Consider the following 26,237-nt stretch of genomic DNA (forward strand, 5'->3'; position numbering starts at 1 on the left):
GAAAAAGCATAACCGAGAGCACCTTCCAAGAATTTACATTTTTTCTTTATACCTAATGCGATTTGTTGGGTAATTTGCTTTCATGTTTTCCTCAAAGAAAAATATGTTCCAGCATGCTGATTAATTGTCTGCTTCTGCTTGGTCTCGAGTATTTGTAATCATCTCTCATGAGCCAAGTCCAACATAATTTGTAGTATACAGCTATGCAATACCTTAGGCTAGTTTTGAATGCTAATCATTTCACTAATTTTTAGAGCATCTGAAATTCAATGATAATTTTTTTATTGGATCTGATCCTATTGCTTGTATCAGCATCTTCATTTATTTTTCCATTTTAAGTTAATGAGTTAGAATTTCTAAAGTGGTTTGTGTATTTTTGTTTCATAAAATAAGTTTACGTAATTTTATCACTTAGGTTTCTAAGATTACCTTATATTTGATAATTGTTTGTTTGTTTTAAAGATAGGAATGTATAGGAATGTTTATCACATAGACATTAATTTGCTCTCAAAAAAGTTTTGACAGGTTTAATATTTCAAAGTGTTTGTTTAGTGTATAAAATTAGCTATAAAATTAAAATTGACCTTAAAATTATAATTATAACGTTTATAAAATTTTTAAAACTAAAATTATAAATCTAACATGTAATTTTATAAAATTTTAATATAACTAATATTTTTTTTTATCACTATACTTTTATCATCATTGTACTATCATCAATTATTATTATTATTATTATCGTTATAAATGCTGTTTCATCTCATTATTATTTTTATTATAACTTATTATAATTAATTATTTTTATAATTATTAAATTTTCTATTATTTTTATCGTTAATTATTATTACTACTAACAATTATAATTTATGATTTAATTTTTTTAAAATTTAACATAATTTTATAATATTCTAAAATAATTAGAGATATTAAAATAAAATTTAACTTAAAATTAAAAATTTATGCTATAATTTTTTATATAATTAATATAAAAATAATAATTTTAAGCTATCTTTAATAAAGTTTTGTTAACTTCAGTCTTTAAAATTGAGTTTAAGTATCTATAAATAAAATTTTTTTATAAAAAAATATATAATTATTGTATTAAAGTTATAAAAATATAATAAATATTTTTTTAATAAAATTTTACTATTATTAACGATTTATTATTTTTGGTTCTAAGAGTTGAAGTTAATAAATTATTTTTTAGTATTTACATAATTAAAATTAGAATTACAATTCTCATACCACAATTCTAATGCCAAACAAAAGGTGACGAGGTATTGAGTTGTGTTTATATAAACTTGATCCTTCTCGAAAGAGAAAAATGAAAATTACAATCTTCTGAAGTGAAGTGCTGTTGCAGAACTCATACGATAGGGACAAGGAGGAGAGTCCAAAAACGTTAAAACATCCCATGTTATTCAAGAAAAGGTACAAAGGAATAAACTAACTTGGTAACTGCTGTCAGAAGCAAACCCTTTAACTTGAACTTGGATGCAACATCAGAGTGTAACGAAGAACGAAACTCTCCCTCAGCTAATATAAACTTTGGTTTATGATCTGTGAATGTTAAACCAATCTCAAATAAAATAATATATAAATTCAACTATCCTCGTACAGCAATGAGATAAGGAAAATCTTTATGTTTGCGATGATTCTCTTGTCTCCTTAATTTTGTTCTGTCTTAGGACAACAAAGCTCCCAACATTATTTAAAAAATAATAATGAAAAAAGATGTTTTCCTATCCTTATCCCCATCTCACACACAAAAAAAGTTATATATATATAAGACCGAAGGTCAGTATTTACATACAGATCAAATTGAAATAAATCCCAATTAAGCTAAATTTATGTTATTTTATAACTAATGACCAATTAATTGCTCTAAAACAAGCTTAAACATATAATAACATTGTTCCTATATGAAAATTAACTACCCTAATCATAAGATAAACGATAACTACACTTAATTAAGTCCTACCTAACTAAAAATTAAAACCTAGATTTCTCACAATTATTTGCTTTATTATTTTTAGCAAGATACTATGTATATGGTCAACGCATAAAATAGGAGAAGAAAGTGTTATTTAAAAAAAATAATAACGGGTGTTGATACATAAAAATAACATATCAAATAAATGAGGTAAATATATTTTTCAAATTAAGCAATATTTAAGTATAATTACCACTAATCTTTGAAGAGATTAGTATAGTTATCCTTCGAGATATTTGAACAAGAGTTGTGTTAGTAAAATATTATTTAAAATATTTTATCATAGTTTTATTTTTAGATTAACTGTCTGCAATTCTTACTAAATAATCTAACAAAATTCACTCATTGATTTTTAAAAAATAGCATATAATCCATTTAGTAATAAAAAGTTTATTAAAAATGTGTCATTAATGCTACTTTGTTCTTGTTTATATATTTAAAGAAAATAAATTATAGAAATAAATCAGATATTTTTTTCCTTTTAAATAGATAAATAAAAATAAGATTTTTACTAAACAATAATTAAGAAAGTTACCATACATCATCAATTACATGTAAAAAAATACATCGTCAGTTGCAGACAAAATTAATTGCATATTAAAATATTAATTCATTAATACTCTATTACTCTCTCTCATACTTGATAATGCCAGAAGTAAATTTTAAAAATTAATATTTTATTTTATTTTTTAAATGACCACCGAAACATAATGGTTATGAATCCACTAGATAAAAAAAAAAAAAAAGATGAATGCTATATATACAGACAGTGAGATCTATTTACGTCAACCCTTAAACTTTTAATGATATTTTATAACATATAAAATTATCAATTTAAATATTAATTTGAAGATTTTAATAAATTAATTAATTTTATAAAAATTCACGTAAAAAATTAATAATTACTCCATCATATATCAAATTTTAAATAACAGAATGTTTACATCATATAAAATTTAACATGCATAATTAAAAAAATAATTTAATAATGAAATTAATTAATTATATATTGTATATAAAGTTATTAATAAATATAAGTGTCAATTTTAACATTAAAATCAACATATTCTAATTTTTATATATAATATTTAATATTTATGTATGATATTCTACAGCACTAATTTTATTCAACTTGAACGGAATTGTCCAAATAAAAAAGTATATCTGATTCAGAAGAAAAAAAATATTTATATTAAATGTTTCATAAAAAAGAACATATAAACAATATCCACCTAAACAAGGCCAAACTGATGGTTAATCAAATAGTATTTGATTGTTATTTGCTTCTATTTAATTTTTTACTATTAAAGAAAAATTGTTTGATTGTTAATTGTTAATTGTTAATTGTTAATTGTTAATTAGGGATTGATTCAGTTAAAACTCCTGATGGCTAATCTTCTACCTCTAACTGCCAGTACTAGGGTGCGCACATTTAACTTCTAAGCACTTTCTTTCTCTATTCTGAGGCAAAATTTTTCAATCTGAAGAAGAAAGAAGAAGAAGAAGATGGCTAGGTCTGCAAAAGGGCATCAAGATGAATTCGAGGACGACGAAGATGAAGAACTCTTAACTGCAAACACTTCTTCCTCTCTCAACAAGGGTCTCTCTCTCTCTCTGGATTGGTTGTGCAACACCCAACCGTGTTTTTCGCTTGATTGATTGATGGGTGTCTCAAATTTCTTCTCTTTTTGTCACTTCAATTGCATTCTGCGATTCATTTTCATTTTGAAATATGATTATTACGTTGTGACTTGGCAGTCAAGGTGGATGAACCCAGCAGCGGGAAGAGAGTGAACCCACATCGTTCAAAGCATTCAGAGACTGAACAGCGTAGAAGGAGCAAGATTAACGAAAGGCAAGTTTTTTTTTTATTATTATTATTTTAAGAAGAAAAAAAAACACAATTTTTTTGTTGAGGTGTTTGTGTGTATAGATTTTGAGTGAAAGCTTGCTAAAATTCTTATATTAGTGTTTATTGTTTGATAATATTTGGTTGCTTGAAAAGAATACTTATATTTGTGAGGCAGATTTCAAGTTCTGAGAGATCTCATACCTCAAAATGATCAAAAAAGAGATAAGGCCTCCTTCTTGTTGGAGGTACTTCACTCAATCATTTATTTCTTGTATACATCTTAAGACTAATTATGCTCTTGTAACTAAATTATGAATTTTCCTTCATTTAATATGCAGGTTATTGAGTATATTCAGTTCCTACAGGAAAAAATACAAATTTATGAACAGTCTTATGAAGGATGGAATCAGGAGCCAACGAAATTAATTCCATGGGTAAAATTATTTGGAATGGTGTAATGTGTGCATTTTTCTGAGTGTCTGAGTTCACTTTGGACCTTGATTTGTGAAATGTTGTGCACATGCATGACAAGGCAAGTCTGCATTACAGCATCTTTCTTGATTGATGCCACCTCATTTCTAAAATTGGATCTTTACGAGGCAATCTAATTTTACCTACACAGTTGCAGAACATTGTGAAACTAATGATTGTCCAATTGTATGAGCCATGAGGATTTGTTTTATATATACTGCAAAAGAAACACAGCAATCACGAATAATATTTCATCTACTTACGATGCCAACTGCATGACATTTCTCATACTACAATTTGAGTTCCTTCATGCTTAGGATTTCACCGTTTTATGTTGTTCTTTGCTTTCATATGTCTGCATGTAGGTTTTTTTCCCCTTCAATTACAGTATCCTTTTTCTCCCGGAGCCAGTAGCCCAGTATACATATTTGAATGAGTTCAGGGATGGAATTATGACAATTTCAATGTATATTTGTCACAGTAGTTGGTTGTAACTTTTAGTGCCTTGAAATAGTAACAATGGCTCTTTATCTAAATTTTATGCTTCTCAACTTTTTTTTCAGAGAAATCATCATGGGCCTGCAGAAAATACTACAGATCCTTCTCAAGCCATACAAAATGGATCCGTAAATGAGAAAAATAATGATGTCTGTTCATCATTGCCCAAAAATATACAGAACGCAATAGAGTCTGACTTCTCAGCAACAACTATTCAGAAAAGCCATACCCCTGGTTCGGCTACAGAAGCAGTTCCCCTGACCATGCAAATGCGATTGGACATGTTTGACCCAGTTGTTAGCAGTGGTATGGCCACCCAACATCTGCAGGAACCTGTATCTAATATTGACATGCCTTCCCATACCCAGCCTCAAGTGTGGCTAAATAAACCAAACAAGGGCAACTATATTCTTCCACATAATAATACATTGAAGGAAGAAGAGGAGCTTGCAATTGAAAATGGATCAGATAGCATCTCAAGTGCCTATTCTCAGGGGTGAGTTTCTTTGATAAGTTCGTAGTTGCTTTTCTTCACCAACTTTGTGTTAACTATTTGCTTGAAGCTACAACTGTGAACGGTTTGTGTGTGTGTACAGACACTCTGTGTGACCATCCCCCCTGCCCCCTCAACAATCCCTTTTAAATAAAATGAAAAGGAAAGTAGCTCTCACACTTCATTGTCTGTCTCTTATTTCAACCAATTTTCTCTCTTAAATTGTCTTCCTCTCAAATTTATTCTTTCTCACACTGGGACCATGATCAATATCTGGAACTTGCCAATCTGCTAATCATTGGAATAAAAGAAGGGGCACTGACAAGGATGGATCCAGAAAATATTTGAGGGGCGAAAAGTGAATAAACTTTAGCACACATAGTAAATTATAAAATAATAGATCTTTTATAAATAAATAAAAAAATAGTCTTACATATATATTTTAAATAAAAGGACGGAGGGGATGGGGCACATGCTTACCTCCACCTGAATCTGCCCTTGGTGGTGCAATCCCTGAGTCCACTTTCTAACAATCCCTTGATTCGAAACAAGCTGTGGTTTTTCAATTTGTTTCTTTTCTCTTTGAGAATCTAAGATTCTGGAAAAAAAAAAGGTGGTGTGTTTTTTTCTTTTAGATGTCTTAAAGTTATTCATTTTGTTTTTTTTTCAGTTAACTAGAGGAAATTTTTTACTAGGGAGTGAAAGTGGGAGAGTGCAGGGCAGAGAGGGAGTGTGATACCAAATTTAAAAGAGAGTTTGATAATGAGAAGAATGGGATTCATTCAAACAAATCTTGAACCATATATTTATATATGGTTTAGGGCTCAAAATAAGCTATAACATTCTCAAATTGATCCCCTTACCTGTCCTGCTCTCCATGGCATGGAATTATGCACTCTAAACCAATTAGGATTTTTGGTTTGTTTTTTAGTTCCGATTTCATTGTTTAAGATTGCACTTGTCAATTTGATAATCTTGTCAAACTCCTGTGAAAAGAAAGCCTGGAAAAAAATATCTGAATGGTATTAACAACAGGAGTGTCTCTGTGAAGTTGTATGTCATATGTATTCTTGATTTAATAACTATTTTACTGAAATCTGATAGCTGATTCCTTCTAGCTTAAATATGTAGTTTAGCATTCCACTTCAAATCATTAGGCAATTAAGGAAGATACCAAGTGGACTGGTTTAATGCTTTGATAGTTTGAGATGAATTCTGTGCATCTTTTTCTCCACTTGAGCCTTGTCAAATACTCTGCAATTTTAGAAGACATTTTTACTGATCCAAGTTTTATGACCAGTACAACATAAGTTAGTAGAGACACTGCTGACTAGAATTGGGCATGAGAATCCATCATCAAAGAAAAGGAAATTTGATGTAAGAAATTTTCAAGGGTTCCATAATCTTCTTATTGCAGTCAGCATCATTTCTTCTAGGGAAATTAATTCTTTAGCATAGTCCATCACCTCAAGGATAATTGAAGTGGGTATCATTTATGCCATTGCTGACTGGTTTTCTGTGCGTGTAACAGAATATTAGATAATCTCACACAAGCACTGCAGTCTTCGGGTGTAGATATGTCCCAGACTAGTGTCTCAGTGCAATTTGATGTTGGTAGACGAACCAATACTGAGTTGACCCCCACTGCATATGGTGCAAAGGTTTTCTCTATACTCTCTTTTCTTCATCTTTTGGCCCACAAAGTTAATCAAACTAAAACTATTTTTGGAGGATTTTTTGCAACATTATTATTTCCCTTTTGACCGCATATTATAGATGCCATTATGTATTATTCATTCAAAAGAAAAAGGCAAGAATAATTTGCTGCCAATGTATATCTTCAAATCTTTATATTTGAGCTAGCCAATTTAGAACTAGTAAACCATGCACTGTTGTTAACAGTTCTAAGTTTTACATCATAATCTTTCATTTCCCATCAAATATAATACCAAATATTATTTGTTCAGGATCATGAAAACCATTTTGTGAACAATCGAGCAATAGCAGGTTCCGGAGTTGATTACTGCAATGAGGATTCTGAACAATGTCCTAAAAGGCTTAGACAAGAAGCAAGCTAGCTATACCCCTCATGCCTCATGTTCATTTTGTCCCGGTTCATTATTATTGTTAATTATTATTATTTTGGTCTTAACATGAGATTAAAATTGGGATTGGGGTGGGACACTTCATTTTTGCCATGCTGGTTAGATCCAGATAAAATGTATATTTCATGATTCTGGTTTTGGAACTAGGACATTATTAAATAAAATGTCATATTATATGCTTGTGCGTCTACTTGAGTTTTCCATTTCAATGCCTTAGAGTGTGCTCGATATTTTAATGGCATATATTAATGTTTTGATATTTTTTTAATGGATAATTTTTGGCAACAATGCTGGTTATTGGCGGTTATGTTCACCAGGTATTCTGGATGATGGATGAGTTTACACGTGAGAATTACAGTATGCTGTATAACTTACCATGTCACATCAAATTTTTGTTGACAAATTACACGCAAATACAGTATTTTTTGAAAGGTTTAAAATTGTATTACTTGACATAATAATTTGTAACCAGAATTTGTCTCCTCAAAAAGGTTTTCTAGTAATAAGCAATTAAATTGATAAACGATATTAGTATTTTACCAAGCGTTCTAACGTCAAAACCATTTTGTGAGTCACTTAATATTGGATAATATTAGAGTTTAATAGCAGCAAATATGAAATGCAAGCGCCCAGTTACAAAATTATAGAATATCCATGTTCATGATGAAACAGTAGAAATAACCTGCATTCCTAGTGCCCATGTATAGGCAGGGGGAAAAAAAATGAATAAATCCCCACTTTAATTCTTATTACAAGCATTATTCCCTTAGTCCTCGCATACATACCCGACAGAAAAGAAGTAAACCATCACTTTGATTCACATGATTATAAACCTTGTTACATTAATTTCTAACTTTAGCCTCTGACTTCATACATTATTATAAAAATTCATCCACTAACCTTTAATACCAAGGAAAAACCGTAATAGACAATAACCAAAGTGAATCAAATTTTGAAATGTTTTGCATCACAAGGTACCAATATTCTGTAAAAGGACTAAAGTAAACAATGCTTATAATCTCAAGAATTAAGGTAGTGGTTCATTTGAAATAAAAGTGAAAAACTATAACATGATAGTGTCATATCTTAGTTCTTCTCAGTCAATAAATAAAATGGGTGATTTACTTTTCTCATCAGGTACAAAAATGGAGTTAAATAAATAGTCTAAGAATGTGCACCTTCGACAACCAGGGAATTTTCCTAGCAAAGAATCCAAACTGAACCTAATATTAACTAGGAAGATCGTCCAAGGTTACATCAAAACTGATATGAGGTCAACAATTAACCTATATATTTCAAAACTTGAGCCAAAAATCAAAATAAAAACACTAGTGTCATACAGATGATTCTCTACTATGAATGAAATTCCTGACTCAGTTACAAAGCCACATTTAAATGGCTTTTCTGCTTCCCTCACCCAAAAATGAATTCAGTAAGCAACAGTTGGAAGCAACAACGATTATGTACATGGATCTGAAGATTCGAGAATGTGAATCAATTATCAATTGTAAGATGGACCATCAACACATTATCTTGATGTCATCTTTCCCCACCATCCTCTTCCTGATCCTCAAATTGATTTTCTTCTTTAGTGTTTATTTCTCCATCACTTTCATGATTTTCACCGCTTTGTCCAATAAATAACTCAGATACAGAATCATCATCATCTAAATCTTCTTCATTTTCCTTGTCTTTTGATTGAGAGATTGGACCAGTGTTCATCCATGCAGGACACCGTTGAACAACACTAAGAGATGTCCATAATTGGGATGTTACAGGACTAGAAGAATTCTTTGATGCTTCAAAGAATTCATGCTGCAAGCAAGAACATTCAGGAACTGGATGAGAGAGAAAGGATAGTGGTTTAGATTTATTCGATGCTTCTATAATTCCATCAAGTAATGTTTTCCTCAAATGCCTACGAACTGACTTCAGCCAAGTATGATTTGCTTGATACATATGGTCACGAATCTCATCTACAAGTTTAGCAGCTTCCTTTCTGCATCAGCGTAAGTATGATTGCAAAGTATTAAAATTGTAAATCTTCTTCAAGTTTATAAGCATTACTTATGCTTTTGTTTCATAATTATTTATGAACTTACAAACTTTCCTAATCATTTTTCTCTGAATCATTTCTTTAGATTCTCTTCCACTTACAAAGTTTATATAAGATATAAAAGAGATTTGAAACTTTCAAGAACTTGATATCTAACTTGACTGATTAAGATAACATTCTGTATGATGTTTCAAAGTTATTTCCATTGCAAAAATTGCACTAAATACATTGAAGTAGAGGAATTTACCTGTCAGGTCTAAATGTCTTTAATGCAGCCGACTGATACAGCCTGTGCCCAATCACCAAGCTAGCAAAATTTGGATGCCCCTTCCCATCATGGTCAAATCCAGGGATGAATACATCAGCTTCAACACAAATCGCATAGTCAATAGCTTCCCATAGTAATTTATGGGCATTGGTCCTCAGTTCCATAACTGTACTATCAGGCTCATTATCACTCTCAGCTACCCAACCCCACCAACCCTCTATGTTATATGATTTGGGCCTTGCTGGAGGTGGAGGAAGTGGGCGAGGGCGTGGACCCGCATTCTTCCAAGCAGCACGCTTTGTAACTTCTTCAGCAAGAGGAGGTGGTTCAGGGGTATTAACAAGATTACCCTCTTGTCCATAAAGCCTAATCAGCTCCCAAGGAGTGCTAAGAGAAGTTCTATCAACAACATTTTCAAACATAGCATGAAGAGGGATCAATGTTCTTTGACCCCCAAAGACTTCTCCCCCAGATACATATATAATGGCATCCCTTGAGAATCCATAGGCACGCAGAAGAATACCAATCTGCAAGAGATCAGAATGATGGATCATATAATAAACCTGGTTGGTTCTCTCACACTCTTTTTTAACATATGCCCTTGAATTTAAATATACAAAGTTTGGAGAGTATCCAGCCAATTCACTGACAATGAACAATTTGGGTAGCCTAGAATTTAAAACACATTCCTCTTACCTCCTCAGGCATTAAAGGACAGGAGCCTTTTAGTCTTGCTTCAGCTGAGTTGATTGAAAGCTTCCCCTTGACAATTCCACGTTTTTTCATCCAAGATCGTTTGTGTTGGATAAGTTCAGTATGTACATCCTAGCAAAATATTTAAGGCCATCTTAGCTTAAATATGAAAAGCTTAGGAAGTTTAAGATACAGTTGTCAATGATTATATACCTGGAACAGTTCTGAACAACCATGATATGCTAAAGATTCTCTAGTCATGCCAGGGTCGAAGGCAATGAATGGACGACCAGAAGCTCGTAACCTACAATAATATCATGAACTATACATAAACCAAAAGAAGGGGAAAAGAGTATGAAAGATAAGAAAAAATTAAAAGAGAGGTGACGATGAAATTCCTCTTGCCTCTGCAAAATCTTGGCAGAAAGTTCCTGGACTTCCTGTCGGAACTGAAGAGCATGAAAAGAGACTCTACATCTCAGCCTTTGATATTCTTCAAAATATGGAGGAAGAATGGCCTAAGATAGGAGAAAAAGGGAAGGGAAGCAAAGAGAAAATCATTTAGAAGTACATTAACAAAGGCACAACTTGAATCATCATAAACAACTTGCATGGTGTACAACAAAAGGAGAAATAGTATGAAGGAAAAGAGAAGACATGTTGCCGAAGAACTAGATACAGAAGATAGAAAGTTTGAGGAAGCAAGCAGTGCCAAGCACCAGCAAACATATAAGTAGTTGTCCCCAAATAAACTTATCATAGGCAACCCCCCACCCCCAACCAATTCAGAAATAAAGAATATAAATCCCTAAAATAAAAAGTAATAAAATAAAGTTCCTCTCATTATGATCCACATCTAAATTGTTCTTCATCCCATCATAGGATGCCCAACATGAAAAGACTGACTGTTTGAATTAGATTTCAAATACGTTTGGTCAAAATTTAATCTCAGGATCATTTGCAAAGTAAACAAAATGGTCAACCACATAGCAAATTTGCAACCAATTTTAGCATCTAAATCATGTCAATGCAAAAGAAAGGGAGCATAATAATCCATTGAATCTTGGCTTAGTCAACTCCATCCAAACAAAATAAACAAGTCCAGACAAATAAATCTTGGAACTTGAACTCTGGAAGGAAAAATTGGATAAAAACAGATTATGTATCTAATAGGTTATGCATATGCTGTCTTTACCTGCAAGCATCCACCATCCGAAATAACTAGTTCAACCACCGAATGCTTCTTTAATACAGGGAGAACATGATGCAAGTAATAAAAAGGTGATGCTGAATATGGCACTCTAAACACAGGAATCTCCTTCTTTCTCCTTGCACCTTTTAGATCTTTTGGAAGAGTTCTCACAATTGTGACATCTTTTGCTAAAGAGAGGACAAAATGGTCCTCATTATATAGGTATGCAAAACTCTTGAACTGAGAGCTGGATAAAAATAATTATAGATAGAAATAATGAAATAGTTTAAATACATAATTTAGATCACATTAGACACGAGTTAAAAATAAAGCTTCTGTAATTCCTGGAGGAACACTAACCTTATTCCCTTGCTGCTGGTTGTTGATTGGATCTCAGGCATAGCTAATGTAGCATTGAGAAGTCGAGAAACCACAACAACATCGCATAGCTGATAAAGAAAAGATGACAATACAATCAGCTCAATATGATTTAAATATAATATGATACAGAACTGGAAACTCAATACCCTTACCGAATTCCTGATCTCATGAAAACCACCTAGTATCCGAACAAAAATAAACCCATTTGTTTGTGAAGCAGGACCTGTCAGAAAGGATAGACATTTTCTTTCAGAGATAGAGAGATAAGAGGATTAACAGCAATCTACAGAAATACAAGCTACTTTCCTACCGTAAGGACCTACCTTTTGTTTTACATATAATCCAAATTACAAAAAATAAAGGCAATGGCATTTAAATTAAGATAAATCTTACATGCAAAAATATAGAGAAACAAGATCAAATCAATACAGTGAAAGATGATCAACATATATACACAAACCACCATGCTTTGTTCCCTTGTCCATAGGTGAAAGACGGTTACAATTTAGCATCAAGAAGAAGCACTAAGCAAACGGGAACATGAGTCCCAGTCACACAATATCATATGCTTACATATATGATAGAGGCACTACACAACATAACCTAATAATCCTACGTTCATTTCTTATAGTAGTATAAAATAAGCTACAACAAAAGTAAAAAATCTAATACTCAATTCGTAACCCAAAATTTGGCATAGAGAGCTTTTTTCAGTCCACTATGCAGATTGAAATCGAATACTCAATTCACTCTAGCGAAAAAAAACAATGGATAGAAAACCAAAAGTAAAAAAAGTAAATAAATCACAATTTTGGTCAGAAGAAAAATCATTGTCCATAGACTAACACAAACTCCTCTGCAGTTTGAAGCAGGAGAATGTTTAGCATCAAGATGAAATGTTGAACTAACCAGCATAATTTCCACGTGGATTTGAATCCGGATACAAGGATTCGAGCCGCTTTACTGGGCCCCATAGTCTTCTATATGAGGGATTCTGCAGCACAAACAACAGCAAAAGATTTTGAAAAGGATAAAACCGAAAAATAAAAATGCACACACGAAAACAAAGTCTTAAAGCTCATTAGCTTATCACCCCGAAAACATAGGATACACATAGCAATCCAAATTCAGTTAAATGTAACAACCGACAGATCCAAGCCAAGGAACAAAAACAACACAGAGTTTATTTCCATGAAAAAGGAGAAAAACAAAAGCAAACAAGCATCTGACTAAGACCCACATGAGGAAAATGACATTGAATGCAACATCGTTGTCATTTTCCCGAGTAAAAAGCCAAAATTTTGAACCACCAACACTCCATACAACAAAGGGGTTACCACAGCAATGTACAGAAAAATCTAAACTTGAACGAGTTCAATACAAAACCAGACCAAAACCATAAATCATAATGAAAAAAAAAAAGTGAGATCTTTGTGTGAGATATGTTAGCAGAAAATTACATTTGTAGGAAAAAACGGTTTCTCAAAGATGGGTCTCCAAGAGAAGAAAGTGACTGAGGAATCATAGTCTGCAACACCCATTTCAGTGAATCTAGCAAGAAGAAAGTGTATGAAGATAGAAAAAGCGGAAAGCACAAGCCCAATCAAACCAACCCATTTCATCTTTGACTTCATTTTCACTTCCCCTTTCATTTACAAGTGAAAACAAACTCTTTCTCTCTCTGTCTATCTCTAGAAGCAGAGTTTCAGAAGCAGAATAATGAAGCAGAGTGAAGGAGTCAGAAGCAATAAGATTGCAAAACCACGTGTTAAAGCATGTCTTCATACACAGGCCACACACAAAGGAAGAGAGTGTGTTGTTTTTGGTTCAGTTGGATCAGAAACAGGACCAGTCTATCTATCTTCTTGTTTCTCTTTCTTCCATTTTCTTTTTATTTTTCATTTTTTAATATATTTATTTTTTTGTGTTTTACTTCCCCGGCAATTTTTGTCAGTTTGAAGAACATTGATTACGAAGGTGCATCCCTGTCTTGTTAGTAAATGGTAGTAAATGTTCGCAGTAACCTGGTAGAATATTATTATTATCATGTAAATGTAAATGCTAACTACCTAGTGTCAATTAAAAAATTTAATGAAAATAACTCTTCATTTGTAATATATTTTCTAATTTATATGTTAAGAATATTAATTAGTAATTATTGTTGTTGGGATGGGCCATGTGGGATGCGCAGAAGAAATACATATAATGGTCAGAGAGGGAAAATGGACACATTTTGGGACAGTACGAGTATCAATAGATTTTATTTTTAAATTTATATATATTGTTTAAACTATAAAATTAATAAACGATTATTATTTTTATGTCTAATAGGTTAATTACCAATAACAGTCATATTTAATTTCTAAAATTATAATCATAAGAATAAAATCGGTTAACATTTTTTAAGACTAAATTAATTGATATTTATCATTTTGAAGACTAATTATGGTGTTACTCGATTTTATTGGTATACGTTACAAATTTATTAATTGAAGATTTTTAATACACACATATATATATATATATATATGTATGTATATATTAAGAGAGCCATTAAGAATATGTTATACAATAGTTTTAAATTATTCATTCCAAAAACACCACTTTATTAATATTTTAATACTAAAAGTAAGGTGATAGAAATTAATGATAAAAAGAAAACTTTCTTATTGACCAGACCAGAGGACCCAACAATTTCCTAACATTATTGGACAGTGAAGTAGGATATGATTTTGTGTCTATAAACTGTAGACTTAAACTTTCATTTTCATTTTTAGAATGAAATAAATGTAAATTTTTTATATATACTTTTTTTAAATAACTTTTTTTGCTTTGAAAAGAAAAAACACTTTGAGAAAATATAGTGGAAAAAATTTCCATGAGAAGAGTGACGTAACGTGTGGGTCTGGCACGTGAGGAGTGGTTGGAACGTGAGATTGGATCTGTTTGTGGGACCTTCTATAAATGGACGTCTAAGGAATTTGTGAGAGAATGGATCAAACGCACCACAAAAGAAAGATTAGAAAATGTAAAATAAAAGGACCTTTATTTTCACAGCATAGGGTTGAAAATTGCCATAGATGCTTATGTTTCTATTTGTATATCTATTGTGTGTGACTTAGGTGAGTGGGTTCTGACCTGAAAATAAGGGATTTTGTGGGGGTTGGTAAGGACTAATAAGGATGTTATTTATTGCTGATTTTGAAGGGTTTGGTATTTTGAGGAACACCTTTTTCTTCTCTGTAGCCTATGCAGATGAGATATTTTTGGTAGAGATTGAAGGTTTCTATGCAATCCAACCAGAGCTCACTAAGGAGTCTAAATCCAATGAAAGCAACTTTTATTCATTCCCATTTATTATTCTTTTTATTTCAGGAAAATATCAAACCAAAGCATTTTACTTTAGCCTCAACTATTCAACAATAATGTTTATTTTATATCTCATTAAGATTGTCAAATGGGTAAAAATAATAATGAATAATGACCAAAAAGGAAAATTAATATGTATGGTTGTTTTAAGATTTTTGTTTAAAAATCTTATATATATTATAAAATTTTACTATAATTAAAAACCATAGTTTTATATTATTTACTTTAAAAGCATTTGTATGATATTTTCTAATTAATAAATAGTATAAAATTACAGTAATATTCTATCAAACATTTGTATAAATAGTACACTATCTTCTTCTTCTTCTTCTTTTTATTTATTTGCCTGGCCTGAATATCTTGTCTGCAGGATTAGAGAAAAAAACTGAACTAGGGACATGAGAAGGAAAATGATTGGACTTGAGAGTTAGACCAAAGATAAGCCAGTTGTTTTCTCATTTTTGGACTTTTTATATGCGAGAAGAAGAAGTATAGAAATAAAAAACTATTTTTATAATTATTTAAATTAAGAGAAACAAGGAAGAAAATAAAAAAAAGTTTGTGTAAAATAAGTAAGATTTTTAAGTATCGTTAAGTGTCACACATTTTTTTTCAATTTAATTGATCCAAGTATATTTTTAATATGATAAAATTTTATTATTAATAATTAGTTAAATTCAATCTTAAAAATTAGGAAAATAAATTTGTCTAGGTTAGTAGTTATAGAAGATCCTCATTGTTAAATAACGTAAAACTAGATAGACGTAAAAAAATTTCATATCCAATCAATTGCATAAAGCGATTATTATACATTTTATATTAACTTTAATGATAAAGATGATACCTAAAAACAACAATCTATGTTAGACTTTCTGCAAAGAAGCACAAAAAAAAAGGTTTATAATTATGGTGTGAAACTGCAGAAGGAAAAAAAAAAAAGAGGGAAATATCCATCTGAAGTTCTGCCACGTGCCGTATGGTTGGCCCACTATCCCCACGTGTCAAAACATTGTTGATAGAGTGTACTAATATTTTTGAAATAAAAAATAAATTATTATTGATTTTATAAAAAAAGAATCAGTTATGACATAAGACCGTACTATCATCGTCTGATCTCGTTATTAAGAAAACCAAAGATATTGGGCGGCGGGACAGTACCAACTGACACTCATCTTTCGCTCTCTCTTCGGATCTCACCGCCACCGTTCACGGCGGTGCCTCCGTCACACGCGCCGCCGCTCTCGCTCCGATCTCCCCATCGCCGTGAGTTTTTTTTTTTTTTTTTTAATTTGTCCATGTGGTTTCCAAAATATCCGTCTAATCAAATTTCTGAACCGAATCGATTGTTATTTTTGAGGAATCGAACGGTTTGAAAATTTTTATTCTCGTTTTTATCTTCTATTTTTTAAAATAAAAGTTGAAGGTTAGTTTATAATTTTTGTTGTTGTAGATAGAGAGAAGGTAAAGTCGTTAACGATGGCCGAAGCCTCTGGTAGTGAGAGTTGTGGCATGTTGGTTCTTTCTGGAGGCTGAAAAGGCGAGGATCTTATCCGATTTTATGTTTTTAATAACTGATTTTAAAATCTGTGTTACGAAAAATTAAAATAATGCGTGAAATCTTTTGCTTGTGTAATGTGGATCTCTGATTTTTTTTTAAACGTTTTTACCTTAACCCTCTTCAATCGAACTTAATCATAATGGATGGGTTTAAGATAAATCATTAATCCATTTAAAATGTGTTAAAAAATCAAATTCATCCCTAACCTATTTAATAAGAATTCATCCAATTCATCCATTAACCATTTTTTATGAATTGATATCTAATCCGTCCATTTAAAATATATTATATTTTTTAAAAGAAAAATGTTATAAAATGTAGTTTAGTATTAATACACATTCAACATAAAAATGCTTAGGGTTCATCTTTTAAAGAATTATGCCCCACTAATAAACTTTAGGCAACTTAATGAATTACAAAATATTCTGGATGGTTCACTATCCAATAACAAATGGTGATCCAATCTAACCCATCTATTAATATCTATTTTATATTTGGATGGGTTGGCTGGATTTATGCAAGGATGGATTGGATGGTTAATGGATTGAATTGCCACTCCTAGATCCGTGTAATTAAAATTTGAGTATTTTCTCTCAGAAGATTTCATGTTTCAAAAGAAAAGGAGGATTCAAATCCATTGTTGTCATACATAGTTGCGTTCACATATGAACATGCCAATTTGCGTGATACAGACAGACTTTGGTGCCAGGATTATTTTCAGTTTGTTTGTTTTTTTTGTTTTAAATAGAATGATGGTCGGTTTGTCTTTTACTTGAGTGGTTAGGGAAGTTATAACTCTTAACTTTTTAATTAATTAAGGTTTTGAATGATGTTTTAATTTTATTTTTTTTGGGAGCAAGAATAAGTTACATTTTAAGATGTGGTCGAAATTAGGTTGAGGGTGGAAAATGAAAGAAAATTGAACTCCTCTGCAATTACACGGGGTACTTTTCACTTTCATGTGAATAGTCCAGTTATCCACTTGTGGTTACTCATAAAAATCAATTACATCTTTTTCTTTTCATCAAGCACACACTATCCTGGTGCTTACTGTCACTGGTGAACACTGATTTCCTTGGTTAGGACTTGGGAGAAGTGAAGGTGAGATGTCATTACATTGCACTGATGGAGGTTATACTCAACAACTTCTTTTTCTTTCCATTACAATGATTGATTAGATACCTATGATCCTTCAATAAGTGATTAAAATTTCATTTTTAAATTCCTAAGAGTGCATTTAAGTTTAAGTTTAAACACTGTTCTCATGCTTGGCTGAATACTGAGATTTGCAAAATGAATTTACCTTTGTTTTTTATTCTCTCTTTAGTGATATATCTGTGTAGTGATTTTATTTTATTTTTTAATCAGCTTATGTTATCAGGTGACATCTCCAATGTAGCGGTTAGGTTGAAGGAAATCTGTTTTATAGAGTAAGCTGTTGTTATGTGAGAACTTTTGGAGTTTTTCGATATTACAGAATTGACTATGATTGTTTATGGAAAAAACTCTTCTCTGCAATATCAAGTGCCGGCATCTGAGTTTGGTGTTTGCTTGAGAGAGAAACTCTCTGCCGCTGGCACCTCTGCAGGCTCTGCTACTGGCATTCAAGTTTGCCCCTTCTCCTTTTCCTTACATGTATCCTGATTTGGACACCTGTTTACATGATGAGATGGCTGTTGCAACCTTCAAAGGACCTCCTAGTGATTGTTGTGGGAATAAGAAAATGGAAAGAAAGCCTTCTGGGAGGAGACGTGTATTTGTTCAGACTGAAACTGGGTGTGTTTTGGGGATGGAATTAGATAGGAGTGACAATGCCCATACTGTGAAAAGGAAATTACAGGTTGCATTCAACGTCCCAACAGAGGAAAGCTCACTTGTTTGTGGGGACATGGTCTTGAAGAATGATCTAAGTGTGGTTAGAAATGATTCTCCACTTCTTCTCACTAGGAACTTTTTACATAGGAGTTCATCTACCCCGTGCCTTTCACCCACTGGCAGGGATCTTCAGCAAAGGGATCAGGGGGGACCAATCGAGGTTATTGGTTGCTCAGATATGTTTTCAGGAACAAAACAACTGGTTAAGGATATTATGAAGGCAATAAAAGTTGGCATTGAACCAATCCCCATTCAGAGTGGGTTGGGAGGAGCATATTATTTTAGGAACAGTGATGGTGAAAATGTTGCTATTGTCAAACCAACTGATGAGGAACCTTATGCACCAAACAATCCGAAAGGTTTTGTTGGCAAAGCTCTTGGACAACCAGGACTGAAACGTTCAGTGAGGGTTGGGGAGACAGGCTTCAGAGAAGTTGCCGCATACCTTCTTGATCATGGTCATTTTGCCAATGTGCCTTCTACTGCCCTTGTGAAAGTTGCACATTCTATTTTTAATGTTAATGACAGGGTGAATGGTAGTATGCATCATAACAAGAAGCAAATAAGCAAGATTGCATCACTGCAGCACTTCATTCCTCATGATTTTGATGCAAGTGATCATGGAACTTCCAGTTTCCCTGTTGCTGCTGTTCATAGGATTGGGATTTTGGACATACGAATTTTAAACACAGACAGACATGCCGGAAATCTTTTGGTCAGGAAGCTTGAAGGGTTAGGAAGGTTTGATCAGGTGGAGCTTTTTCCCATTGATCATGGTCTTTGTCTCCCTGAAAGTTTGGAAGATCCATATTTTGAATGGATCCATTGGCCTCAGGCATCAATTCCTTTCTCAGATGATGAGCTTGACTATATATATCATCTAGACCCTTTTCGTGATTCAGACATGCTTAGAATGGAGCTTCCCATGATTAGAGAATCATGCTTGCGGATTTTAGTTCTCTGCACTGTCTTCCTGAAGGAAGCAGCAGCCTTTGGTCTCTGTCTAGCAGAGATTGGTGATATGATGAGTCGGGAATTTCAGGGTCACGATGAAGAGCCTAGTGAGCTTGAGCTTATATGTATTGAAGCAAAGAAACTGTTAGATCAGGAAGAATTCTCTTTTTTTCAGGCAGAAGTAGGAGACAAAGGTGTAACTCAGTTTCAGTTAGACTGTGAGGATCATGAGTTGGATTTCACTATAAATATTGAAGAGAAACTGAAAGTAATACCACCTTTCCAAGTTGGAGTGAAAAATGAAAATGGTAGAAACACACTTTCTAAACTAGAGGAAAGTGTGATGGAGGAGGATGAGGCTGGGAGTGAAGAGGAGTTACCCTTAGGTGCAGATGAATACAGTGGTCCTGTGGGAAATCGGGTGCCTAATGTTTCAAAACTGTCCGTGTCTGTGAAAAACACAAAAATTGGTGAGAAAAGTTGGCAGCACTTGGGTGCAAAACAAAAGAGTGGTTTTTTGGCTGGGACATCATCTGGAAACACAACTGTAAATGAGTTGCCTGCAAGCTCAAGTTTTGTGAAGCTGACAGATATGGATGAGGACAAGTGGAATCAGTTTCTTGAGAATTTCCAAAGGTTGTTGATCCCAGCTTTTGTCAATTGCAAACGTGGTAATGTGGGCATGAAGCAGAGACAGAGACTTGGAACTTCATGCCAGTTTTAGGGAGATTATTAGTGAAACATGGCGTGAATCAATGAAATATTCGGGCTTGTACAATGTGTCATGGTGCACATTGAATTATAGGTAAGTACAGAGGCTTTGCTTTCTCAACGCTGAGGAGTGAATATCCAGGAAGCAGTAAATGAAGATTTTCAGGTAGTAAGGTCTTGCATCAGCAAGTAGAGGGGAAACTTATCTACCAGTAGATATGAAGACTATGCCCTGATTTCCTCTTTTATATTTTTCCACTTTATGTTCACTGGTTAGTTTGTTGAATAATTCAGGGTAGGTGCCAAAATAAATTTGTGTATATCAATGGTTTCCCGGGGATTTATATGATATTTCTGGTATGTCTGTCGCCTTTAAATGCTTCTGAAATTCTTTTAAATCCTGGTATAATCCGTTGCCCATGTCGTCTTAAACTCTTTGTTTGTCTGCGAAAAGAATAAAAAAAAAACGTAGGAATAGGACAGAGTAGCAAATGAATAGAGAATAAGGAGACTTTAAAGTTGTTTAGATGAAGAGAAATAAGAAAGAAAATGAAAGCAAAAAGAGTTATACTTCATCTTTACTTCTATAATATAGTGAGTAAAAAGAAACAATCTTTTCCTTTCCTTCAATCATCCATTATATCTTTTTTGTTCCGCAGAAAGCATACATTTATGAGTAAATGGTTGGTGGTCAAATATAGAATTTATTTGTGTTAATTAGCTACAAAAATTTACTAGTCACACAAACCCCTATCATGTTTCAAAGTAGCGTGGAATCCGCCTTTGTATCCCTCACTCTGGACTCAGACTTGCAGTGAGTCAAGTGGTTAATTCACCCCGTCTGTGTTAACACTGGCACTGTCAACAAAGAATTACAGTTGCAGGAAATGGACTACAAAAAGAATTTTCACCCCACATATATGAATTCCCGTTCACCGTGTTTCTCTGTGGTTCATGGTGGTTATTCTACTTAATTCAACCTGTTGATCCTCTATTTGACTCACAATTCGGGTGAAGTTGCTGCTTGCAAATGACATGGTGTCTTCTTTCATAAGGCGCTTTTGCTTAATCCTCAATATACACTGTGAAACCTCACCTATGGAGGGGCGTTTCTGAGGTGATTTGTGCAAACATTTGTGTGCAATTCTAGCAAGCTGCCTCACTTCTTCAAGGTTGCATTTTCCCACAAGTTGCTTGTCAAGAATCCCATCTACACCATCATGATCCATTGCAGCCTTGCAGTAAATGAAAAATAAACATATACATAAGAAATCATCAGTCTAAAGATTTATAACGTTAGCATCCTTTCCCAAAGCAAAAATAACTTACAAGGTTGATATATTCCATCAAATTTTGGTGTGGATGGATGGCAGTGATGAGCTCAAATATGAGTATACCAAAGCTGTAAATGTCACTCTTCATTGTAAGCTTGCTTGTGGAAATGTATGCTGGGTCCATGTAGCCATATGTACCTTTAAGGCCAGAATTACGGTCATCAAAAATCTCTTCCTTAGAGAGCCCAAAATCAGAAACCTGCATAATCAGTAATTTTCAAGATAATCAACACCTAAAAAGAAAAGGAAGATAATTTACACTATATTATGTCAATACTCCAGGTTAGTTGGTTCTTTAGAATTTAGCTGCTGATGGGTATATTCCAACAAAGAAATCGTTTAGTTCTGTCCCACCTCGGTAAAAGAACTAAAGAAGAAATAACTTGGACAGTATAAGACGGATTTAATAGGAATCTAAAACCTAACGATAACACTAATACACTGCCAGTAGATCAATACTCAATAAAATACCAAACAATTTGTCTCTTGCTATTTTTTCGTCAACATGAAAAGGAAGAAAGAAGGCCCGGGGGGGAGGGTGATGTATGTGAGGTGCATGGTATAAGAGTATAATTTACAGGTTGCAGTTATTTAGCTACTATTTAAAAAGAAGTGCCAATGATATAATCTCCAAAACAATTCTTTTGAAATTCCTTGATTTTACGTAATTTACAAATTCCTCTGGAGTCTAGACCATATTACCAGGAAATGATTCCCGTGTTTGAGTTGATATATTAATATGAGACTGACCATTAAAAAACAAGAGTAGCAACAAGCTTACCTTGGCTCTCATTGAGTGATCTAGCAATATGTTGGAAGATTTCAAATCACGATGTATGACGGGTGGGACTGCCTGTTCCATCCATATTTTTATCAGCTAAAGGCATTTTAAAATAGTCTAAGAAAATATATCGTTGAACATACTCCTTCATGAAGGTATTCTATTCCATGTGAAATATCAACAGCAACTTGCAGCCTTTCATCCCAACCCAATTCCTTTTCTTCACCTAGATGCATGCACAAACCAAATATTCTCAATAGAGATTATAGACAGCTTTATTTGTAAGAAGAGGTTAAAATAAAAAACTAAACTAAACTCTATATGCCTCATCCAGTGCAATGGTGAAAAATGTTACATTTATTATTGATTGCGAACTACTAAAAACATGTAAAAGAAAGTTAGATCTTTGTGTGTGTGTTGACATTATCATCCAATTCTTAATATATAGCTATCACTCACATACAAAGGATATTAAGAGAAACATGAAAGATTTCTGCTCACCATATAAAAGGTTTGCCAAACTTCCATTACTCATGAACTCATAAACCAGTATATGCTGTCCTTTATCTATGCAGTATCCTACCAAATTCACAAGATTCCGATGATGCAGTCTTCCAAGCAGAAGCACCTGGACCAACATCACATAAAAAATCATAAAAAGTTTCACGCTAAGCTGGTGGGTGGTGATTGATGTTAAATTCAGAGTGTAAGTGCAGTACTTGGGAGTTTCTTAAACCAGAACCAACTCCATTACTTTAAATAAAACCTAGAGGTAATAGGTCATCCCCACCATTTTAAATTGATGATTATTGTGTCTGGCAAATAAAGGAACTTTTCGCCTCAGAAAGATTTGTGTGTCAGTGATGATGACCATATAGCACAATGAAAATAAAAACTCAAGTAATTTGTCAGCTCATTTAGGAATAGTACATTTCAAAACAGAGTTCAAAGCAACTGGTATACTATAGCTTCTGTGAAACAACTGAAGTTGGGAAAACTATGAACAATAGATGCTGTAACTTATAAGGTAATCAAAGCAAGCTCGGATTAGGATTATCTGCATGGTTCCTTCAAATTTTTCAATTTTATTCAGGTCTAATCAACAGGAATCAAGTAATGTACAACTTGGCTTGATGCCTTAAGAAAAAATCTGTTCGAGTCTCTCAATCAATTTAAAACAAAGAAAAGCCTAACTATGAAATCCTTTTCGAACATTGTATAAAACAGCAGTGAAGATTTAAAAGAAAAATTTCTGCATCCGACAAACCATAAGATGGTTATTTTCCGAAGAGCCTTATACCAACTGTCGCCAAGTCCCTTTGGACTGCTTATAAAAGAAGAAAAAAGTTATCAGCATGTACCTCTGTTTGGAATTCTTTTTCCCCCTGTTTGGAATTGGGTGCAAGCATCTTTACAGCTACCACCTCTCCTGTAGGCATAATGGCTTTATATACCATGCCAAATGATCCTTGTCCCAATGTATTTGTGAAATTTTGGGTGGCCTTTTGAATTTCTCTGCAACATGTAAAATGTCGGATATACCATCGTAAATGGTAATGTCCCAGTATGTGTTTTTTTTTTCTTTTATCTAAGCTATTTTAAGTTCTACGTTTGCCTATGGTCCCCATAGCCGATCGGAAGCCCGGGTAAAGGAGGAGGGTTATGTTAGGCCTTTAGCAGCAAACTTAAAACTTGTCGAAACCTTTTATATGGATTTTTATAAGCACTTTTAGGTCTATTTTCCCTTTTTTCTTCCAAAGTAATATGCAATATAAATAAAATTTTGCAAGGTCTCTAACACACTATGAAACTTCATTACAAAAGGACCATAGAAACTTCCCAATTCCACAAATCAAGTAATCAATATATTTTCAATTCAAGAACAAAATTGTTTACATTCATGTCAACTATTAGTTATGCAAAAACAGAACATATTGGAAGAAAGAAAGAAAGAATGAGGTTAATGCTTAAGAAAAAATGTACATACTTGTATGAATACTTTAGAATGCCTGGCACTGAAGCAAGCCCATCGTTATTTTGATGATTCCACCTAGTTAAATGGGAGTTTTTCTGTGGATTTTCTGACCTTGAAGTGGCTATGGAACTGGAGAGAGAAGCACTAAACTCAGTGCTTGTTCCTACCCCATTTGCTCTTATTGGGAGAGTTGTTAAACTAGGCTCATCCACAGATCGCCTTAGATGAGCTCGCTTCTTGTACCACCTTATGCCAAAAAATATGAAGCAAGCTATCAAAACTCCAAGGGCCACCCCAACAGAGACACAGATAATAACTAAATCAACTTGATGAACCATTCCTTCATCTCTCTTGATATTCAAACACCAAAATCATCTTGCAAAAGACTATCACTGGGGAGGTTCTCTGTCACAAAATTAACACAATTTTTAAGTTAATTCAATACATGAAGGAAACTGTTATACAACCACAAAAAACTTGAAAGATGAATACAAGCGAAAAAAGCAAAGCAATATACAATAGTGAAGCATCTATGCTTTATGTATTCATCAATCATTAACGTATCATAATAATTTGTCACTTCAAAGATGGTGTCTCATAAATAAATCACTTTCTACTCTTAAAAACATGAAATAAAATTATCCACCACCACACATACCCACCAAGCAAAATTCAAAAAAATGAAGAAAAAAAAAAGTCTTATTCTCAAAAGCAGAAGGACAGACATACCAAATATGCAGAAGAAGGTTGATTCAGAAAAATTGGTAGCAGTTGAGTTAGATGAGTTTATGAAGAAGGTGCAGAGTGAGAAAAAGAAGAGAGAAAGAAGGTGTAAAGGGAAAAGTGGAAGGGGTCTGAGTTGGAGGCTTCTTCATGCTTTGGAGCGTAAACCAAAAATATAGACACGCGGATTTGGTTCAATTCAAACTGTTCAAAGGGGTGACTGCGTTCTCACTTCTCCATTTTTGTTAAAAGCATGTCACTTGGACCTTTCTGTTTTAAGCTTTTGTTAAACCTGTTTAAAAGTAATAAATTTAATGTTAATAATTTTTTTTTAACAAACATCAAATATCTTTCTTTTAATAAAAACAAAAAAAAAATATCTTCCTTTTAATCTTTATTTATAAATATTTCAATTGTGTCAATTCATATTTGACATTTTTCTCTCTTACACAATGAAAGAAAATATTTGATTCTAAATATACACTATTGAAGTATCTAAAAATTATATATATATATATATATATATATATATATATTCATAAGTTATTTAATAAATTGAATAATATATTTTAAAGAGTAAATTCACAAATTAGTTTCTTAAAGTTATACTTTACCTAAAAAAATTGTGTTGAATAATTTAATTTTTAAATATGTTAACTTATATACAAGTCGTTAAAAAATTAATTAATCTTTAAAAGCATTACAGTGTATAATATAGCTCCCAAATATGTTAATTTTATTATTATTTTACATGAATTTTTGAAAATAAAATAAATTTTAAGTAAATTAACACATTTAAAAAATTAGATTATATAAAGCTGTTTTTTAAAAACAAATAAATAAAACATTGTTAAAGATTAAATTATATATTTCTCTATTCTAACACTTAATTGCAATTAGCATGCTTAAAACAAATTCATTTGTTGAAAACTAAGTTAAATTTATTATAAATTTA

The 26,237-nt window shown here is 32.6% G+C and overlaps 4 protein-coding genes across 10 annotated transcripts; 2 read left to right on the plus strand and 2 right to left on the minus strand.

Moving 5' to 3' along the window:
• The first annotated feature begins 3,416 nt into the window (after nucleotides 1-3,416).
• Nucleotides 3,417-7,590, plus strand: LOC113863086 (transcription factor BIM2). Its single transcript, XM_027496501.1, has 7 exons — nucleotides 3,417-3,593; nucleotides 3,752-3,848; nucleotides 4,021-4,090; nucleotides 4,184-4,279; nucleotides 4,880-5,310; nucleotides 6,839-6,968; nucleotides 7,275-7,590. The coding sequence occupies exons 1-7, from the start codon at nucleotides 3,500-3,502 to the stop codon at nucleotides 7,383-7,385; spliced, it is 1,029 nt and encodes a 342-aa protein (XP_027352302.1). The 5' UTR covers nucleotides 3,417-3,499; the 3' UTR covers nucleotides 7,386-7,590.
• Nucleotides 7,591-8,518: 928 nt separating this feature from the next.
• LOC113861855 (O-fucosyltransferase 27) lies at nucleotides 8,519-13,861 on the minus strand. Of its 3 annotated transcripts, XM_027494927.1 has the most exons (11): nucleotides 13,616-13,845; nucleotides 13,463-13,530; nucleotides 12,912-12,996; nucleotides 12,155-12,225; nucleotides 11,982-12,070; nucleotides 11,625-11,868; nucleotides 10,835-10,947; nucleotides 10,643-10,733; nucleotides 10,433-10,561; nucleotides 9,716-10,263; nucleotides 8,832-9,411 (listed from the first exon to the last, which is right to left on the minus strand). In XM_027494927.1, exons 1-11 carry the CDS (start codon nucleotides 13,785-13,787, stop codon nucleotides 8,952-8,954), a joined length of 2,070 nt encoding a protein of 689 aa, XP_027350728.1. In that variant the 5' UTR covers nucleotides 13,788-13,845; the 3' UTR covers nucleotides 8,832-8,951. The 3 variants fall into 3 exon arrangements, with proteins under 3 accessions (XP_027350729.1, XP_027350728.1, XP_027350730.1); XM_027494928.1 differs by having other exon boundaries at nucleotides 8,519-9,411; nucleotides 13,463-13,861; XM_027494929.1 differs by lacking the exons at nucleotides 13,463-13,530; nucleotides 13,616-13,845 and adding an exon at nucleotides 13,243-13,314.
• A 2,605-nt stretch (nucleotides 13,862-16,466) lies between these two features.
• Nucleotides 16,467-22,036, plus strand: LOC113861597 (phosphatidylinositol 4-kinase gamma 7-like). 5 transcript variants are annotated; one of them, XM_027494523.1, is made up of 3 exons: nucleotides 16,468-16,634; nucleotides 16,822-16,908; nucleotides 18,311-21,959. In XM_027494523.1, the coding sequence occupies exon 3, from the start codon at nucleotides 18,563-18,565 to the stop codon at nucleotides 20,480-20,482; it is 1,920 nt and encodes a 639-aa protein (XP_027350324.1). In that variant the 5' UTR covers nucleotides 16,468-16,634; nucleotides 16,822-16,908; nucleotides 18,311-18,562; the 3' UTR covers nucleotides 20,483-21,959. The 5 variants fall into 5 exon arrangements, with proteins under 5 accessions (XP_027350326.1, XP_027350324.1, XP_027350325.1 ...); XM_027494524.1 differs by having other exon boundaries at nucleotides 18,298-20,884; XM_027494525.1 differs by lacking the exon at nucleotides 16,822-16,908 and having other exon boundaries at nucleotides 16,467-16,634; nucleotides 18,311-22,036.
• On the minus strand, nucleotides 21,367-25,437 carry LOC113861599 (calcium/calmodulin-regulated receptor-like kinase 2). The gene is made up of 8 exons (XM_027494528.1): nucleotides 25,289-25,437; nucleotides 24,572-24,964; nucleotides 23,946-24,099; nucleotides 23,086-23,212; nucleotides 22,728-22,810; nucleotides 22,585-22,656; nucleotides 21,799-22,002; nucleotides 21,367-21,704 (listed from the first exon to the last, which is right to left on the minus strand). Exons 2-8 carry the CDS (start codon nucleotides 24,895-24,897, stop codon nucleotides 21,402-21,404), a joined length of 1,269 nt encoding a protein of 422 aa, XP_027350329.1. The 5' UTR covers nucleotides 24,898-24,964; nucleotides 25,289-25,437; the 3' UTR covers nucleotides 21,367-21,401.
• Between the last annotated feature and the right edge of the window lie 800 nt (nucleotides 25,438-26,237).

This window comes from Abrus precatorius, unplaced genomic scaffold, assembly GCF_003935025.1.
Source record: "Abrus precatorius isolate BTA unplaced genomic scaffold, Abrus_2018 Scaffold3, whole genome shotgun sequence".
In the NCBI taxonomy this organism is placed as follows: Eukaryota; Viridiplantae; Streptophyta; class Magnoliopsida; order Fabales; family Fabaceae; genus Abrus; species Abrus precatorius.

Coding starts and splice junctions, on each gene's coding strand:
- LOC113863086 (XM_027496501.1), top strand. CDS start 3,500: ATGGCTAGGTCTGCAAAAGGGCATCAAGATGAATTCGAGGACGACGAA. Junction 3,849..4,020: donor AGGAGCAAGATTAACGAAAG/GCAAGTTTTTTT, acceptor TTTGTGAGGCAG/ATTTCAAGTTCTGAGAGATC. Junction 4,091..4,183: donor AGGCCTCCTTCTTGTTGGAG/GTACTTCACTCA, acceptor TTTAATATGCAG/GTTATTGAGTATATTCAGTT.
- LOC113861855 (XM_027494927.1), bottom strand. CDS start 13,787: ATGAAGACATGCTTTAACACGTGGTTTTGCAATCTTATTGCTTCTGAC. Junction 10,734..10,834: donor TCTGCCAAGATTTTGCAGAG/GCAAGAGGAATT, acceptor ATATTATTGTAG/GTTACGAGCTTCTGGTCGTC. Junction 10,562..10,642: donor GTTGTTCAGAACTGTTCCAG/GTATATAATCAT, acceptor ATATTTTGCTAG/GATGTACATACTGAACTTAT.
- LOC113861597 (XM_027494525.1), top strand. CDS start 18,563: ATGTATCCTGATTTGGACACCTGTTTACATGATGAGATGGCTGTTGCA.
- LOC113861599 (XM_027494528.1), bottom strand. CDS start 24,897: ATGGTTCATCAAGTTGATTTAGTTATTATCTGTGTCTCTGTTGGGGTG. Junction 24,100..24,571: donor ATTCTAAAGTATTCATACAA/GTATGTACATTT, acceptor TACATGTTGCAG/AGAAATTCAAAAGGCCACCC. Junction 21,705..21,798: donor TGATGGAATATATCAACCTT/GTAAGTTATTTT, acceptor ATTTACTGCAAG/GCTGCAATGGATCATGATGG.